The sequence below is a fragment of the Rousettus aegyptiacus genome, unplaced genomic scaffold, assembly GCF_014176215.1.
Source record: "Rousettus aegyptiacus isolate mRouAeg1 unplaced genomic scaffold, mRouAeg1.p scaffold_m13_p_2, whole genome shotgun sequence".
In the NCBI taxonomy this organism is placed as follows: Eukaryota; Metazoa; Chordata; class Mammalia; order Chiroptera; family Pteropodidae; genus Rousettus; species Rousettus aegyptiacus.
In genome coordinates, this window is record NW_023416295.1 from 94,166,084 (window position 1) to 94,184,491 (window position 18,408).

Consider the following 18,408-nt stretch of genomic DNA (forward strand, 5'->3'; position numbering starts at 1 on the left):
TACAATTTTAGGTATTTTATTGAACTCTTGAAGCCCTCCAGAGCCAAGAGACATCTTTAAAGTAATTATATGGCTAAAAACACTTGACATTTTTACTAGGCAGAATCTTAGTATTTGCAGGAATAATAATAGAATATCACTGTATTCATGATATAAGATCCTGAAAGTAAACACATTCAAATCATGTACAGTATGAAATGGGAGACAAGGAATCTGACATTTCACATTTCATCAGAATAGGTAACTTATACAATCGTGAGGCTCTTACTGTATGTGAGAGGACTGGTTGGTTGCACTAGATAACCTCCAAGGACTCTTTTAACCATCATAAGTCTCCGCTTCTTGGCGAGAAAGAAGGAGGACCACTAAATTAAAATATAATGTGGTGGTTCTGTGTGTATTGCCATTCTAACTGAAAAATTGATCTGTTATAATGCACCATTGCCCAGAGAGCTAATGTTTTAATATATGATTAAAGGTTACATGTCTGCTGTGACTTGAGTGATGAAACTTGTCACTCTGACTTAAAACCCGGAATTACTTTTTTTGTTCTGTCAGTGCCCAGCTCATGCTGAAGGGAAGAGATCTAAACTCTAAAGGAGACTATTTTTCTAAGGAACTAGCATTCTGTCAATTAGAGAAGGTTCTGGAAAGCCTCGTGTAAAGCAAAATTTCACTTTTGAGCCCTGTGGTATCTCTAGGTTTCATGTCTTTGTTTTCCCGCGTGTTGAGTTGTGATACCTGATAGCTCCTGGAAACACACTCAAATAAACACACACAGAATATGGGTAAACAATACTTCTCTTCACCCTCACCACCCAATTCACACAGTCTCTATACTTCCATCACTATGATAAGGGGCCTCATTGTATGTGGGACTTTCACATGAATTTAGTGGGGAAACAGCATATACATCTCTAAACTTATTTAACTTAACAATGGGAGTGCTTAGGTGAGGAAGAACTCATGTGGTAGTCATGTATGGTGAAGTACAGCTACTATGTGAGAGTAACATAAAAAGTAATATTGTGGCTTGGAAGTGGACTGTATTTGATATTTTGTTTTTGAGAGTCCAGTCTGGCATGGTAGAAATCTAAATTTTGGCAGAGAAAAACTGGATTCCAAAAAGTTTCCTGAAATGATTAATGAGTGAAGCATCTTTTAGTTTTCCTACCCTAAGATATTGCTCTGCATATAGGAAGTGCTTATTTTGGCTACACTGAGTGTTCATGTCTGTTCTTTTAGAGTATTTTTTATATTGCCCCAAAATCACTTAGAAGACAGTTTAAATAATCAATTTGAAACTGTTGGGTTAATTTACTTCTTAATCCTCAGAAGGAAAAAATATAACGTTTTCACGTTCTTTGGGTGTTTTGGAGAAAGAAAACAATTTTAGCCAAAAACTAGTGTTAAAATTATCTTTCATACAACCTTAGAGGTCTTAATAATAGAAACAAAACAGGATTTAACTATAACATAAAGGGCTTTGGGGAAAATGATGTCTACTATGATCATAATTATAGATTAAGATCAAAATGAAAAAAGTACAGAAACTCTGGCTCACTTATTTTCAGTCAAGAAGTTTTGTTAGTCTCCTTTTGTTAGACCACTGCTATGTAAAATCTTATAAATTTTTCAATGATCACATATATTTATAGTTAGAGTATTTTCAGCAAAGCTATTCCTAAAATTATTGAACACTTGATTAACCTGATTCAAATATGAGGAGGTCTGTTTTTCACTGGAACAAATTTAGAAATACTGTTTTATGTTTAGCTTAAACATACATTTCTCACAAACTATAGTTTTATGAGACTAGACTCATTTTGCTGCACCGAGATTCACATAAGATAATATATTTTCAGTGTGTCTTGAAATAATTGACATTGCATATATGTCTTATATTTTTAAGATAATATAGATACTTGTATATTTAAGTACCTACATGACTAGAATATGAATATCTTATTTTTTTCTGCTAGATCAAATTACTATTAGTTATATTCTGAAAAGAAATGCATGTGATTTCTCAGATTAATTACATTCTTTGAGCACTTAGTTGCTAGTGTCTGACAGGTAGTCAATCAAGAAGATTGGTATATGGTAAATTGTATAATAAACACACATAAAATTAGTATATTAGCACCTACACAGTGCTGGATTAATAGAAATATACAATCCTAGAGAGCTCATACCCTAAAGACAAAAATCCCATCAACACTACTTATCCCTAAGATTGTCAAATGTTTGAAGCAAAATAAACTCCGAGTGAAGTTAAAAGGAGAATAGAAAGGGTGATGTGAGGGGAATCCACCCCCAGCCATGCTGTGATCCCTGGTAGGGAGGAGATGTTATTACTCAATACTGAGGACCTAACATATTTTGTCTGTGATGTTCAATCAAGCCAGAATAGTAATAACTATTAATATGATTAATTATAAGGAATATCAATGGCATAAGATCTTGAAGTCTTAGATTTCATTTCAGTTCAGCTAATTTGTTGAATGTCTGCCACATGCTAGTCACTATGCTAGGCATATTAACAAAATCCTACCTTCCAGGAGCTCATAGTTGGGCAGAGGGAACAGTTGTGTAAATATTTAATTATAACATGTGTTTTGTTTTTTAAGTTAAAGGATATACAAAAAACTGAGAGCAAAGAAAAAGTCGAGACGATTTATCCCCGAAGGAATGAAAAAGTCTGAGTTTTTAAGGCTGAGTAAGAGCTCAGAGAGGGCGAAGACACTTGAGGGAATCCATGTTGTTATTTGTGGCCTAGGAGATTTTTAAAGTAATCAGCAAGATTATGAATAAAATGGAAATATAAATTTAAATGGCCAACAAAACAGAATAAATCATTCCTATTTATTGTTACCGATGGCTTTTTCAGCTTCCTAAGTTTTAAAAACGTTTAATTATTGTTAAATCTCTTAGATTAAAGCAACTTTTCCATGAAATAAATAAAAATAGGAAGTTAGTATATAATGAGGAAGATTCCATCTGACCTTTCATGAACCTCAGGGTCGTAGCTGACCTCAAGATTCCCAAGGTCTACTGACATAATATGCACTTTTTATAAATGAAAACTTATAAAAAAATAAATCCAATTTTTTCTTTGAAGATAATAAATTCTAATTTATAGTTGGAGGTACATAGTTAATTTAATCCAAATTAGTATAAGGCTTTAGTTGAGAGGGTTTTTTTGTTGTTTTTATGGCATTAGCTTTCAATAAGGTTAATTTATTTAGAAAGGAGAAGGTTGTTTTTACTTTACAGTATTTTTTAGGTTTTCTGCTGGTTCCCCCAAAATGTTCATGAGCATTAATCATTCATAAACTAGAAACTGCTTCTCATCTACCGTGAACCTTCTACTATTTCAAGATCATGGGACCTCTGATTTGTGAGGTGCAGTAAAACTATGTCATATGAAAAGAACCAGACCAGGGGCCAAAGATAACAGTGTTCTGTAGACTCTCAGTGGCCAGCAAAGATTTTGTTTTACAAGATTGTGACCATGTTTGGTCAGTAAAGCTAAGACAGAGGTGAATGAAAGAACATTACTTTAAAGGCATTAAAAAACGTGCTAAAATAAAGCATTTTTAATGCAAAGCATTCCAAATGGGGTAGAAGTCCAGAGTAAGTATAGACTAGCCAAACACAGCCTATATTTTCCGTCTGTGGGTGCAAGTACATGGGCAGTATGATGGCCGCTCAAGCATTTACTGCTCTAAAAATATAGCCAATACTAAAAATCTCGATACCATTATTCTCTTCTTGTTTCTTTCCTCCCTCTCCCCCTTCCTTTCATCCTTCATTTTTTCTTTTTGAGAGATCACATGAACTTTGGTTTAAAAGAGACTAATTCCCACCTCATATAACCAAGTCTACAAATCAAACATAAAAATTGTTTTAATACTTTTAAAATTTCATTTGTAATGCTGGGGAAGGGGCATATTTTAGAGAAAACCAATTGAACCAAGAAAAATGACTTTGGCAAAGTTATTTAGCCTCGTTAGACCACACATTACTCATTAATGAAAGAGGTTATTGATCTGCACTCTTCTTAGCTAACTTCCAACTCTAAAATGTCATGATTCTCACTTTCTAATTTTTTAACAATCTTGTGATCTTTTAGAAGAGTAATAACTGAGTGTGCGTTCCTCTACTAAATGCCAGTAACAAGTCATCATCAATGTGATCAAACTTATAAAACTCAAACTAGATAAATAGTATAATAAATCAAAAAATATTGTATTTGAATGAAGTCTCAAAAATAAGTGGTTAGATGTTCTTAGTCCTTACATAAGGGTTATTATTCCATTCATTTGAGAAAGACGTCATGAAAGGAATGAGGTTTGAAGGAATTTTTAAATTTTCGGTTTATTCTTAAGTGCCCAGAAGAGATTTGTGTAATTTACACTGCCACTTTTCCAGTTTTCTGAGTAAAAAGAGAGAATTTAAATGCCTTCTTTGCTGCATACTGACTTGTTAGAGAGACTGAGAGAAGAGCATTACCAATCCGATATCCTTATTCTGCCTGTTTACATTTTACCTATGTAATTATGTATTACTTACTTATTAACTATATAGAAATATGTCTTATAATTTAAAGTTGCACAAATATTAGCATGAATCCTTATTAAAAGATTGCAAGCTACCATTCATGATTTGGAGTCGAAAGGTATTTGGGGGTAAAATAAGGGGAAAAAATGAAAAAATCTTAAAAGAAAGCATAGAAATATTTATTATGAACATAACCTAGATGAGGCAAATCTCCAAAGAACATCCAGAATGAACTAATGTGCCATGCTAATAAGAATCGAAGGATTCCAGATGAATGCATTTAAGGATATCTGATATTGCCTCTAATGATCTCTTAACTAGCCTCTTCAATTTGATCAGCTTCAGATTTTCTGCTGAAGAAATTAAAAAAGAAGAAAATGTCATTGTGAAATATAATCAGCTTGCTTTCTCCCTTCTGACACATGAAATCTAACATGGAAATTTTGCTTTCCTTAATCTTTCTTGCAGAATTAAAAGGAAAGAAGATTGATGTTTTGGTAGATATCTAAAGGCAGTATTGCCTCAAACTCTGCCTTCTTTCAATTGAGAATTTCCAAATCATGACATAAACTAAGACAGTGCAGTTTTAGGCAGTTTCACAACTGTGCTGTTAAAAATTCTGTGTTAAATGCAAAGAGGACTGCCGAAAGATGAGTCCTTGTAGTGTGGGACTCACACATTCTATGTGACATTAGAATATTTCAGAGTAAATTTCAACATGTTCTTCCTATTCTTTACTCCACTTTTGGGGTTCTTACCTCCAGGAGGTGTGTAGAAATAGTTGAGTTGAGCTTCATGCACCAAAGTGCCCTTAAACTTCACCTCTGTTTCGGCAGACGGGTGACTGGGGAGCGGCTGGTATGCAGGCATAGCAGGCTGAACAAAGGCTCGAAGCATTGTGAAGTTCCTGATGTGAACTAATAGGTCAGTTTTTAAAAATAAGTAGATATCCTGCTCGTGAGCTTTTCTCTTTGTAATTTTTTAAAACCTAGAAACCATTCCCACAGTAACATCTCGGTGCTGTACAAGTTAGTGCAGCCATATCATATCATTGCAAATTTTGGTTACAGTAATTACTTTAAGTTTTAGAATCCTAAAAAACACATCTTCCTGGGTTCTTTTCGAACTTGTCTTTTCTCCCCCTCCTGAGCCCACTGCCTGCATAAGGATGGGCCTCTCCCGCAGTGGCTTTACAGGAAAACCGGGCTTGAAATGTGAGGGTAATGCATTGTGTCAGCCTGTCAGCTCACCACCTCCCTAAGGCATGATGATCTCTGGTTTTTATATGTCACCACGACCTACTCTGATATACCCTCTTGTGTAGAAGAGTGATAGGTTTGTCCAGGGGTCGGGGACCTTGGGCCTAAGAGACAAAAAACTTTATTTAGAAGGTGTACTTTAATGTAATTCATTGCCCCTTTTCCAATAGAATGCAGTTCAAGTTGCAAACTATTTTAAGGAGAGAAAAATTAGGCCCAGTTCTACATTTTATCTTGCTACTTTTTATCTTAGGACTGTTGGTAAATCTGTTTTCCCCTTATGCTATTTAAATTTTATGTTCATACTAAATATTAACTGGAATAAAAAGAGCTGTTTCAAAATGATCCATTTTTATCTTGAGGTCATGTTGCTTTAGAGATAAATGGTCAGGCCCTAAAGAAATCTCCAAAATGTCTTATATAATCACTTATGAACTCAGTCTTTCCTTCATTCTGCTCTGACATCTGAAAGACGTTTTTGTAGCTTTTTTCCTCCCTAAATCTGCATTTCAGTTATCTGTGGAAATGACATTGTCAAATTGCTTTCCATTTTGTATCAACAGTTTCCTTGGCATCATACCCTTATGAAAATCTAACTCCTTATGTCAAATGCCATGAATGTGTAACATCGAAATGAGTAACATTCAAAATATTTCTACTAATATGTTCTACTGATAGACACAAATGGCTGGTTTTTCCTCTTCCATTGGGCCTTGAATTTTCAGTTATGTTGTGTTTGCCTCTCCTTTGAGTCTCCCAAAACTATCTCCTTTGATAGTTTTGGAAGACTCGACCTTCAAGAACAGGACTGGGTAACCAAAAAGTAGAACAGGCTCCTAGTTTTGTAACTAAGGTTAAAACCACCAAAACATAAACATGTTCAGACTTATTAAGTAGCTGAATGTCAGTAATCCAGTTCACATTTACTTACAAAATCATGAAGCTAGGTGGGTCAGTATGTAAGCATCTGTGTAGGCAATTGGGGTAGGCGTTGCGGTTGATGGATTGGAAACAAGCTTGAATAAAAAATTTCAAGATATACATTTAATAATTTTGAGATGAAAGAATTTCTTTTTGGCATAAAGCCTATCACAGCACATAGGCTTCAGAACGCAGATGTTCTTTTTCAAAAGATTGTCTCTATATTAAAGGGGAATATTTGTATGTATTTCTAAGAGGCTAAAATGTTCCCATTCAAGAAAAAGCTGTGTTTTTCCACTTTTTCCCTCATCGCACAAGTATGTAGGCAACATGAGATTCCTGGTATACCAATCATACAAAAAGTTAAAATCCCATTGCCACGTTAGTAATTCAGGTTTATAGGGTTCCTTTTTAAGATATCTACTTAAAATAGCACTAAAAACACATTTCCTGTACCTTTTGATATCTGAATCATTATTTAAATTACCTTTTAAAAATATGTTTTGTTGGTTTTCATTACCCTATCATAACATTGCTGCTATTTTCAATGAAGACTTTTTATTTTTTTTTTAATTATTTATTTATTTTATGGTGACATCGGTTAACGAAAGCAGTTAAGTTTTGGGTGTATAATTTAACAGTAGGGCATATATATATATATATTGCATTGTGTGTTCCCCTCCCATAGTTAGATTTCTTTCTGTCACCACATATATGACAGCTTTTACAACGTCTACCTTGCCTTTCCCCATTTCCCCCTACCCTTTGGTAACCACTAGGCTATTGTTCATGTCCATGAGTCTCTGTTTTTCCTCTTTGTTTGTTGCTTTTAGGTTTATATCTCACACAGAAGTGATATCATATGGTTTTCAACTTTTTCTGTTTAGCTTATTTCACTTAGCATGATTATCTCGAGGTCCATCCCTGTTGTCACAAGTGGCAGTATTTCACCTTTTCTTATGACTGAGTAATATTCCACTATATATATGTATCACAGCTTCTTTAGCCAATCATCTATCGTAAGACACTTTGGTTGCTTCCATGTCCTGGCCACCATGAATAATGCTGCTATGAACATCGATGTGCAAATATCTTTTTAGATACGAGTTTTCAAGTCTTTGAGGCAAATACCCAGTAGAGGGATTACTGGATCATATAGTAGATTGAGTCTTAGTTTTTTGAGGAGCCGCCATACTGTTTTCCATAGTGGCTGTACCAATTTGCATTCCCTCCAGCAGCGTATGAGGGTTCCTATTTCTCCACATCCTCTCTAACACTTATTACTTGTCCTGTTGATAACAGCTATTCTAACAGGTATGAGATGGTATCTCATAGTGGTTTTGATTTGCATTTCCCTAATAGCTAGCGATGAACATCTTTTCATATATTTGTTGGCCATTGTTTGTCTTCGTGGGAGAAGTGTGTGTTCAGGTCCTCTGCCCAATTTTTGATTGAGCTTTTTTTGTTGTTATTGAGTTGTATGAGTTCTTTGTATATTTTGGATATTAGGCCCTTATCATAGGCGTTGCTTGCAAATATACTTTCCCATTCGGATGGTTATCTCTTTATTTTGTCGACGGTTTCTTTTGCTATGCAGAAGCTTTTTAGTTTGATGTAGTCCCATTCATTTAATTTTGCTTTAACTTCCCTTGGTGAGGTCAAATTCATAAAATCCCCTTTAAGTCTAAGGTCCTTGAATTTAGTTCCTATGTCTTTTCCTATGCAATTTATTGTTTCAGGTCTTATATCCAGGTCCTTAATCTATTTTGAGTTAAGAAGGTTTTTTTAAATGTATATGTAGCCACTGTGTTGTTTACATGATTAATACTACCAGATCCTCAACTAGATATTTATAAACGTGTTTTGGAACTGTTTAGCCTTTTCTATAAAAATGATGTAGATAGGCACATACTAAAGTATGTAATTTATTTGAAAATTGTTAAATGAATCAATAGCAGCTGTATTATACCACATTTTTCTTTCATTACTAAATGATAGTCATAGTCATTTCTAAGCTTTCAATGGTTGTAAATTTTCTGTACATACATTTTGAAGTCAGAGATTTATTTTTGAATTTTATTTTTTCCTTTACCCTATCCTAACTTACATCCTACAAAGCCAGTTTCTCAGTTAAAATATTCCTGGGAGAAGGAGAAGGGAGAGAGATTTCTAAGCCTCATTTGTATAGCAGGTTTCTGAATACTTAAAAATAAAAAGATGAAATATGTATGTAGAATGTGCAAATGGAATATAGAAACATTACTTTTCAAAACCAGCTTAGAAATATTTCATTTTCCATCTCCATTCATTAAGAAGCATTTATCAAATGACTATTATGTTCAGGTGCTGCATTTTTAAGGACAGCATACTTTATCAGAGAATGTATGTGCGTGTGTGCACGCACAAGACCAGGACAGATTTCTCTGTAGGCTTAAAAAACTCCATTGCTAGATTTGCAAGCTTTAATTCTAATGATCGGTTTCATTTATTCAGTAAGTGTGTATTTTCTTTCAAGATGGAAAAGGAATTTCTTTCCATTTTGTATTTTGAAGATGCTCATAATTTGTTTGATGTGTTTTTTCAGTGTCCATTTATGGAATTTGGTTTTATGATAAGGAAGAATGCCAAAGAATTGCAGAACTTATGAAAAAGTAAGTGCTGAAAGGCTAAGTACTCTTTCAGGACGTAGAGCTTTTTTGTTTGTATTTCTAAGTGTGTGTAACTACACTATAATCTTAACATACTACCTCTCTTATAGCAATGGTTAGGAAAACATTTACTATTATTTTATAAGTGAAAAATAGACATAAATACAACTTTTTACATTTTCACTAGGTAAGATTTATCACTAGGTTCACCCCATTTTTTTCTGCATGTATAAAATACCTTAAAATGAGTCATTCCAGATGGCAGTTTTTCTTAATATCTTATTTGTAAATTAGCAATTTTTTTCTTTGAAAAGTTTATCCGTATGCCCATTCATAAAAAGAACATTCAGGGCCTTTCTAAAAGGCTGCTCCAGATTTTCTAAGATCTTTCATTCCCTTTTTGCCCTAAATGCTTTCATTTAACTACACACCCATGGTTGTAGGAGCTCAGAATTTTCTCATATCTCAAACATCGTCGAGTACTTAGGATAGTCTTTATTTTCCATCTCTTTGGAAATATCTGACTTAATATTAGTTTAGCTATCAGTAAACAGTCTCTCCACTCCCCCCGCCCCTTATTAATCTGTTTTTCTTTTAATATTATACCTTGCGATTTGTCCCATTCCACATTTTGGGAAACTTAAATTACTGTCTGACTTTCTTACTCTTGGCTTCCCTGATTGCATTGAAAGGAGAGCCCAGGTAAGCGTGCTGCCTCCTCTGTAACTGGTCAATTCTGATCAGTTCTTGAGCCCCAGGGCTTCTGGCTGTGAGGCAGTTATTTTCCTGCTGTTTATAGGAATGGTTTAGAGCCTCAGAATGAAATGAATTTCCCACATGTGCTGTATCTTAGTGTGTGGACTGGACTAGCAAAGCACATAGCATGGCTGCTGCCCACACGATTTAACAAAGCAGCTCTGTCTGCAGAAGAACCATCTTCCAATTTTAAATCCTGGGCAATGCTATAACTAAAAAGTGACCCCCAAAAATGAAACGTAGGAGCACTTTTTTATAAATAATTGATTTCTGAAAATCTAGCTCATGATAGCTAATTTTAGGTAAGTAGCTCAGGTTGCAGAGAGTGATTGTTCACCACCATAACAACTAGTTCCTAGAACATTCATGTTATTGTAAACTGTGCAATAGGTAATGATAGCAATATTTCATATGGATTAAAAAATACCCTCTATAGCTCAGCCAAAGGCCATGTTAAAATTGTTAGCATTCTGCGGTAATTATGTAACGGCTGAGGCAGGAAATTGATTGTTGACCAGCAACAAGCAGCTGATTTGTGTAGATTCTGAGCCCTTCCTCAGAATTAAATCTCTCAAATTCTCAGATTTCTTTGGCCACAAACTTCATGGCAATTATAAAAGAATTTGAGCTGAAAGTCAAAGCACACACACAAAAAAAGTATTTTTATCGGCATCACCTAGCAGCATATAGGAGCAATCTGGTCTCCCTTCTGTATTGTTTTTAGGAAAACAGAAGAGATGCCACATTGATCTGTTTTTTTAATGCTCCTTCTTCTGGAATGGAGCTTTCACTGTGTTTCTAAACTGCCAGAGAACTACAGGGTTAGAGCTGCTGGAATTAACCTTGCTTTGACTCCAAGACACTTTGGAATGAAGAAGAAAATTCTTATTTGTAGTTTGCTCAGTGTTAGAGAACTCTAAATTGAGTTCCTCAGCAATTAATGAGTGCTTTCAAATGTTCTAAATGAGGAGTAGGCAAATTTATTCTGAAAAAAACAAACAAACAGAGGGTAAATTTTTTTTTGAAAGGCTGTAGGGCCTCTGTCACAACTACTCAACTCTGCCATTAGTGTGCAAAAGCATCCATAAATGACACATAAACAAAAACCAGTGGTAGGCCGGATTTTACCTTGTTGATCGGAGTTTGCACACTCCTATTCTAGATTCATATATCTAGTTAGTGTACTCAGGACCTCGGATCTCATTTTTCTTCTTTTAACTCTTAAGCAGTCTTATTTCTAATGTGATTATAACAGGATAAAAACAACTGGGTGAGACTTGGATGGTTTTAAAATCATTTGTGTTGAATTGGTTTTTCTTGTGTGGATCTTCCCCTCTACTTTTATAGCTTAACTCAATATGAACAGTTGAAAGCCCATCAGGGAGCTGGAGCAGGAATCTCTCCAACGATCCTCAATTCGGGAGAGGGCAAGGAAGTAGATATCTTACAAATGCTCACCAAGGCCAAAGATGAATACACAAAGGTGAGTTATTATCTTCACTTGTGATACATACTTAATTTCCACAGTGGGAATGTGATCACTGAGAAAGACTTACTGCTGTTCCTCCCACCAAATAAAATTATATGAAAAAAATGTTTTGTTTTGCTTTTAGTAGGCCAAACAAGACTGCCTTTAACCGGATTAAAAGGTAGCCTGAGAAATCAGTAACCTTCATAGATACAAATAGTATCTAATCAGAAGATTTACTAGAAATCCTATTTACAGTAGCAACAAACTAATAAAAATTCTTTGGAATAAAATTACAAGAAATGAGCAAAACTTACATGAAGAAAACTTTTAATCTTTTTCCAGTTTAGAAAAAAAAGTGCAGCTTGCTACCAGCATTCATTTAACATTGCGTGAAGGAATGCTACGTTTTCTCGGATTTGACATTGTCAGGCACTCAAACTAAAAACTGAATGCTATAAACAGAATGATGCTTTTGTTTCCAAAGATTATCGATGTACTAGAGCGATATGAAAATAATAATAAGAGCGAGGTACTCCATGGCAAACTTTGGGGGTAAAGTTAGGACTGTAATCTGTTAATTATCTCAGGGTAAACGCTGCAACTTCAAGTGCTGCTGGCGAGTATTCTCAGGGCAAATGGGGGTTAAACATTATTGAAAGGTATAAAAGTAGACTTGAACAAATGGAAATATATGTCCTGATCTTGGGTAAGAAAATAAAGCTTCAAGTTCTTCCTTCCTCATAGATTAATCTATAAATTTAAGATGATTCCTAAACAAATACAAACTGGTTTCTTTTCTGGAGTCAGACAGGTGATTATAAGGTTCACGTGGAAAAATATACAAGGAAGAATAGCTGGAGAAAACTCTGGCAAACCAGAGCAATACCGGGTGGGAGAGAAAGAGGGAGCAAGCTCTACCTACCTGATACTAAGACATTAAAGGCCGAACACTTAAAACAGTATGGTATTGATGGTGCTGATATGTAAATGGCCAGATAGACCAATGGGACAGAAGAGAAAGTCCAAAATGAGATCCTAGTGTATGTGAAATTTAGGATATAATAAAGGTGAAAATCTCAGATCAGTTGATTGAATAGATTTTTAAATAAATCGTGTTGGGATAACTAGTAGGCATTTGGAAAAATACAAAATTGGATCTGTACCTCACACCACACGCCAGGATAAGTTCCAAATGTATAAGAAATTTAAATGTAAAAATAAAATTCTTCAAGTACCAGAAGAAAACTTGTACGTGTTTTTTTTGTTTTGTTTTGTTTTGTTTTTTTAAATCTGGGATAGGGGAACTCTTTCTAATTATGGTGCAAAACCCAAAATCAATTAATTTAACTACATAAAAATAAAAAATAAGGTGTTGCATGGTTTAAAAAACACACAAGGAAAGTAAAAAGATATTAAAAACTGAGAAGAAATATTTACACCTAAATAACAGAGGGCTAATTTCCCTATTGTATAAAGCACTTTTATAAAAATAGAGAAATAAAAGATTAACACTCTAGAAACATGAGCAAAAAATAAAATTAAGAAAAAAGAAAACTCTAGAATTTGAAAATTAGATAAGTGTACCTAACCTAATATCATATTATGACATAATTAGAAAAGAAATTAGAGTGACTTCAGAACTCCTTATTTGAACTGAACACCCTAGTGGATTATATTTTAAGGACTAAAGAATTGCAAAGAAATTATAAACATTGTTCAGTGGATTTACCGTTAGTAGTAATATTGGCATTGTAACTTTTCAGCTGTCATGGGATATGATAAAAGAGTACAGTTGACCTTTGCACAGTGCAGGAGTTTTGGGTATTGACACCCTCCACACATGGTTAAAAATCTACATATAACTTTTGACTCTCCAAAAACTTTACTAATGCCTACTGTTGACAAGAAGCCTTATTGATAAAATAGACAGTCAATTAACACATATTTTGTATGTTATATGTATTACATACTGTATTCTTAAAATAAAAAGCTAGAGTAAAGAAGATATTAAGAAAATTACAAGAAAAAGAAAATACATTACTGTATTTATTGAAAAAAAATGCATGTATAAGTGGAACCATGCAATTCAAACGTGTTGTTGCTCAAGGGTCAACTTTGTGGTCAGAACAAAACCTTCAGTATAAGAGAAAAAAATTAAGTTAAAACTGTATAATGTTGAATTTTAAGTGGAAATGTCAGAATTAGTTGACATTTTGTTTCTTAAATATTCTCCCTGAAAAAGACCTAGAAATAAGTGACAATCCATAGCAATAAATACCTCTAGCCTCCAGACTGTTTCTCAATACTGTTCCCTTCTAAAAGATATCAGGGCTCTTTAAAGAACTCCTGATTCCAGGGCTGAAAGTGGAAAGTCAAACAAATAGGGCCGTGTGAAAGAGGCACAGTAGTCAGTTTGAAGGGACTGCTAACCAAAGCATCCAATTTTAACATCAACAAGAATGACTGCAATGGGTTGAAACCCATTGAATATATAAAATATATAAGTTCATGGTGATGAGAGAGAGCAAGCAACCAAAAATATAAACAAAACAAAAAATAATTATTGGCCATCCTTGGAAGTATTAGGACACCAGCTCCTTCCTCTGAAAATTTTTAATTAATGGAAAAGAATTAAGCATTTATTCTACCTGGCCAGTATGGACCATATTTCAGAGTAACCAAGAAGTCCTGGTCAATGAAGGAAAGTTCTTCTCTATCAAAGAATTCGAAGAATTCCCCTTCTAAATATAGATGGAATGATATAAAACACCCCAGTAAAATAATTGATTCAGGCAATGATCATCAGTAATGTTAATGTTGACCCTTATGAGAAGGGTTGATGGAAACTTGACCATGGAAGGATTAGGCTGCCACCACCTGAACCCACTGAGCAGCATCATTAAAAATTGAAAAACCAGACATGTCCTTCTTAATGTGAAATAACGTGAAATATATAGCACGATCTTGAAAATTCTTGCCAGAAGAGTTGATCCTGAATCTAAATCTTGAGCTCTAGCTTTCTGGTTTATAGAAAATGGAAGGGAGGAGGGGTGAAGGGCAGGTACCCACACCTGACTAACTCATAAAAGAAGAGAGAACACACACACACACACACACACACACACACACACACACACATGCTCATCATAGCTTTAGAGACTTCACTTTTAGATATATTACATCTAAAACTTAGAATGGTTTTCCCCTCATTTTATTTGCCCTTCAGAGTTAACGTATTCTTTAGGGCCCAGTTAAAACGCCACTCTGTACATGGAGTTTTCCCAGATTGCCTTATTCAAATTAATTGTTTTTTCTACTGAACTTACCAGTCTGTTATTATTTAGAAATTATTTTGTTCTTTCTTATTTATTACATTTAAGTCAACTTCTCCCGCTACACTATAAACCTGTTGAGGTTGAAACAACATCACTACGTCTCCATAGAGTCTCCATATGATTATAACAGTGTTGACATGAAGTGCAGATATCTAATCAGTGTACAGACTGTACTTTTCTATAAAATCAAATATATATTATGGATATAACATTAATTGCTCCAACTGTGAGATAAATAACAAGAAATTATTTCTTCTGCCATGAATACCCAAATGATAAAATGTAACCTGCTAGAAGCACCTGCATGATCATGTTATTTCTCTGTTCTAAATCTTTCTTGATTTCTCATTGCCTAGTAGTATATGAACCTGTGGATTCTTTAAGCCTTTCATAATATGGACTCAGTTATTATTCTAACTCCGATATCTTCTACTCCCATTGCCCCCTACAGATATTTGAAACTCCTACCAAAGAGAATAACAGTCTTGCTTCCTCAAAGTGCCTTTTCCCATACTACCCTCTCTCCTTCTTTACCTGTCAAATATGATCAGTCTTATAAGGTCATTTCAAATGTTCTTTGTTCATCCTGTTATTCCGATCTACATACCCAGATGTATATGCTCCCCCATTAACGTTCATCGCATCTTTATATTTGCCTTATGTTTGTATTATCTCCTCTCCCACACACCAACAGACATTTCAGGAATTGTGGAGATCATGAGCAAAATGGTACTGAGATATAGGAAAGGAAAGAAACAGAAAGAGGGTAAAAGAGAAAGAAAACATTTTCCTCAATTCTTGTTGTGAGGAAGTACCTTTTCCATTATTGAAAGTTGTCAAGAGGCTGAATGATTACATATTGGGGTGGTATAAAAGAACTTCACTTCTCTAGATAAGTGTTAAACTAAATGACATCTGAGATTCTTTCCAACTCTAAAATTCTTAAATTCATGAAAATTTCAAAGAGTAAGAAGAGGAAACATTTTGTGCTAGATGTATATTTATTGGTAAAGTGAAGCTTAGTGATACCAGATACAACTTTTTATGTGAAATTAATAAAATAATTTGAAAACCTTATTTGAGTCATATTTTATGCTTCCTCCCCTAAAAAAAAGCTTTCTATGAATTTGCTATAAGGTAGCAATGATGTTAATTTGAACGTCATCTCCTTACCTCCTTTCTAGTTGAAATGCAAGTGAACAATAAAATAACCAAAACTCAGTAAGAAAAAGAACCAGGCCAGAAATGATCTATATAGGCTGCATAGGTAGTATTCAGAAGTGGACTATTTTGTGTTTTGTGGTTTTAGGCAAGTTTGCTTCTAGATATAACTGTGATTTGTTTATGAAATTAAAGAAATTATTAAGTCTCTTTTGATGTTTGATGAAAAAACTCAAAAAAGTGTAAAAAATAAAATAATACTAAAACCCAAAGATGTCTACTTTTAACACTTTTAGTATGTTTTCTTTGAGACTTTTCTCTTGGCATAGGTACATATGTTTGTATGTTTGTGTATGATAAAATAGGATTATGTAACATAGTTTTTGAGGCTTTAGAGAAATGCCTCAGGTTCTCTATGAAGAATCCATTACATACTTTTCCCAAAACTGTGGTTTTTTCCCCCAAATATTTTAAAGTGATTTGGGTTGGGAGAAGAATAGAAAATTAAAGAACTGGAAAATGAGCTACAAACTGTTGAAGTGGATGCTGTTTAATTCTAAGCAATTTGATAGAGAGTGATTTTTTATGTAAAAGCAAGGCTTCACACATAGATAGACAATTATAGTGACATAGAAAACAGCTTCTAGCAGTTTTACTTAGAAAAGTCTATCTGGGGTTATGCATAGCAGCAGCCTCTTGGTTCATGAAGATATGTGCATAGCAAAGGTGGGAAAAATCTGTTTTTCTTTGCTTGAAATTACAGAAAGGGTTGTTCAGTGAAAGTAAGCTTAGCATCCACTTTCTTTTAAATAGAAAGCAGAAGTTAAAGGCTTTTTATGCTAAAAATTTGTAAGTGGCTATATCTTAGGCTGTATTCTTATCTTGTGTTGGTCCGCTATATCTTGGAAAGCCAGACTAGTTGGTCCATGCAGCCATACCACTAACCACCATCACTCACCTAAGAAGAATTAGAAAAAACATTTTATGACCCATAAAGTGATTTCACATCCCATTTAACACTAGTGCCAAATCCAAGTTTTTGACAGAATTCTTGGAAGAAAATAATTAGTCCTTTGTACAGTTAACTTTAAAAACCTAAGTGAACACAGAGGTAATTGACCTCATACCTCTATATCCTCAAATTAGAAAATACAACCCAATAACTGTAAAATGCATTGGGAACCTTGGGTTCCTGAGGGACAAGATCGTGTTTATAGCTCATTCCAAGTCAAGGACAGTGTGAAATATTTTCTGGCCCGAAGCCTTGACTATAGAGAGTCTGTAGTACAGGAGGTAGCATTTTTACGTTCAGTTTTATTTGGTGTTTTAAGTTAGACACCGATATCATCGTTGTGGTCTTTTTTACTTTCTTGCATTCATTTTATTTACTTTTTTATTTTTCCCCTTCCCCCCTCCCTTCTCCCTCTGGTAACCACTAGTACATTGTCCATGTCCATGAGTCTCTGTTCTGTTCATTTGTTGCTTTTAAGTGTATATCCCACATATAAGTGATATCATATGGTTTTCAACTTTTTCTGTCTGGCTTATTTCGCTTAGTATGATTATTTCAAGGTCCAGTAATGTTGCAAATGGCAGTATTTCATCTCTTCTTATGGCTGAGTAATAATCCATTGTATATATGTACCACAACTTCTTTAGCCAGTCATCTATCGTAGGACACTGGTTGCTTCCATGTCCTGGCCATTGTGAATAAAGCTGCTATGAACATCGGTGTGCAAATATCTTTTTGGATATGTGTTTTTAAATCTTTGGGGTAAATACCCAGTAGAGGGATTGCTGGATCACATAGTAAATCAAGTCTTAGTTTTTCGAGGAACCTCCATACTGTTTCCATAGTGGCCGTACCAATTTTCAGTCCCACCAGCAGTGTATGAAGGTTCCTATTTCTCCACATGCTCTCCAACATTTATTACTACTTATCCTTTGATTATAGTCATTCTAACAGGTGTGATATGGTATCTCATAGTGGTTTTGATTTGCATTTCCCTAATAGCTAGTAATGTTGAGCATCTTTTCATGTATTTGTTGGCCATTCGTATGTCCTCTAGGGAGAAGTGTCTGCTCAGGTCCTCTGCCCATTTTTTGATCATTTGGGTTTTTTGCTGTTATTGAGTTGTATGAGCTCTTTGTATATTTTGGATATTACTTTGTTGATGGTGTCTTTTGCTGAGCAGAAGCTTTTTAGTTTGATATAGTTCCATTCATTTAATTTTGCTTTTACTCCCCTTGCCTTTGAGGTCAAATTCATAAAATCCTCTTTAAGTACAAGGTCC

The 18,408-nt window shown here is 34.5% G+C and overlaps 2 protein-coding genes across 18 annotated transcripts in view; one reads left to right on the forward strand and one right to left on the reverse strand.

Annotated features, from left to right (window-relative positions):
- CACNA1C (calcium voltage-gated channel subunit alpha1 C) overlaps positions 1–5,804 on the reverse strand; it is a 607,203-nt gene extending 601,399 nt beyond the window's left edge. For all 17 annotated transcript variants that reach the window (XM_036236201.1, XM_036236195.1, XM_036236199.1 and 14 more), the window contains exon 1: positions 5,322–5,804. In XM_036236201.1, the coding sequence (XP_036092094.1) occupies positions 5,322–5,460 (139 nt within the window). In that variant the 5' untranslated portion in view covers positions 5,461–5,804. The remainder of the gene's footprint in view (positions 1–5,321) is intronic.
- Positions 1–18,408, forward strand: part of DCP1B (decapping mRNA 1B) — a 56,387-nt gene that overhangs the window by 24,585 nt on the left and 13,394 nt on the right. Inside the window, exons 4-5 of the mRNA XM_016126162.2 lie at positions 9,328–9,394; positions 11,495–11,630. Of these exons, the coding sequence (XP_015981648.2) occupies positions 9,328–9,394; positions 11,495–11,630 (203 nt within the window). The remainder of the gene's footprint in view (positions 1–9,327; positions 9,395–11,494; positions 11,631–18,408) is intronic.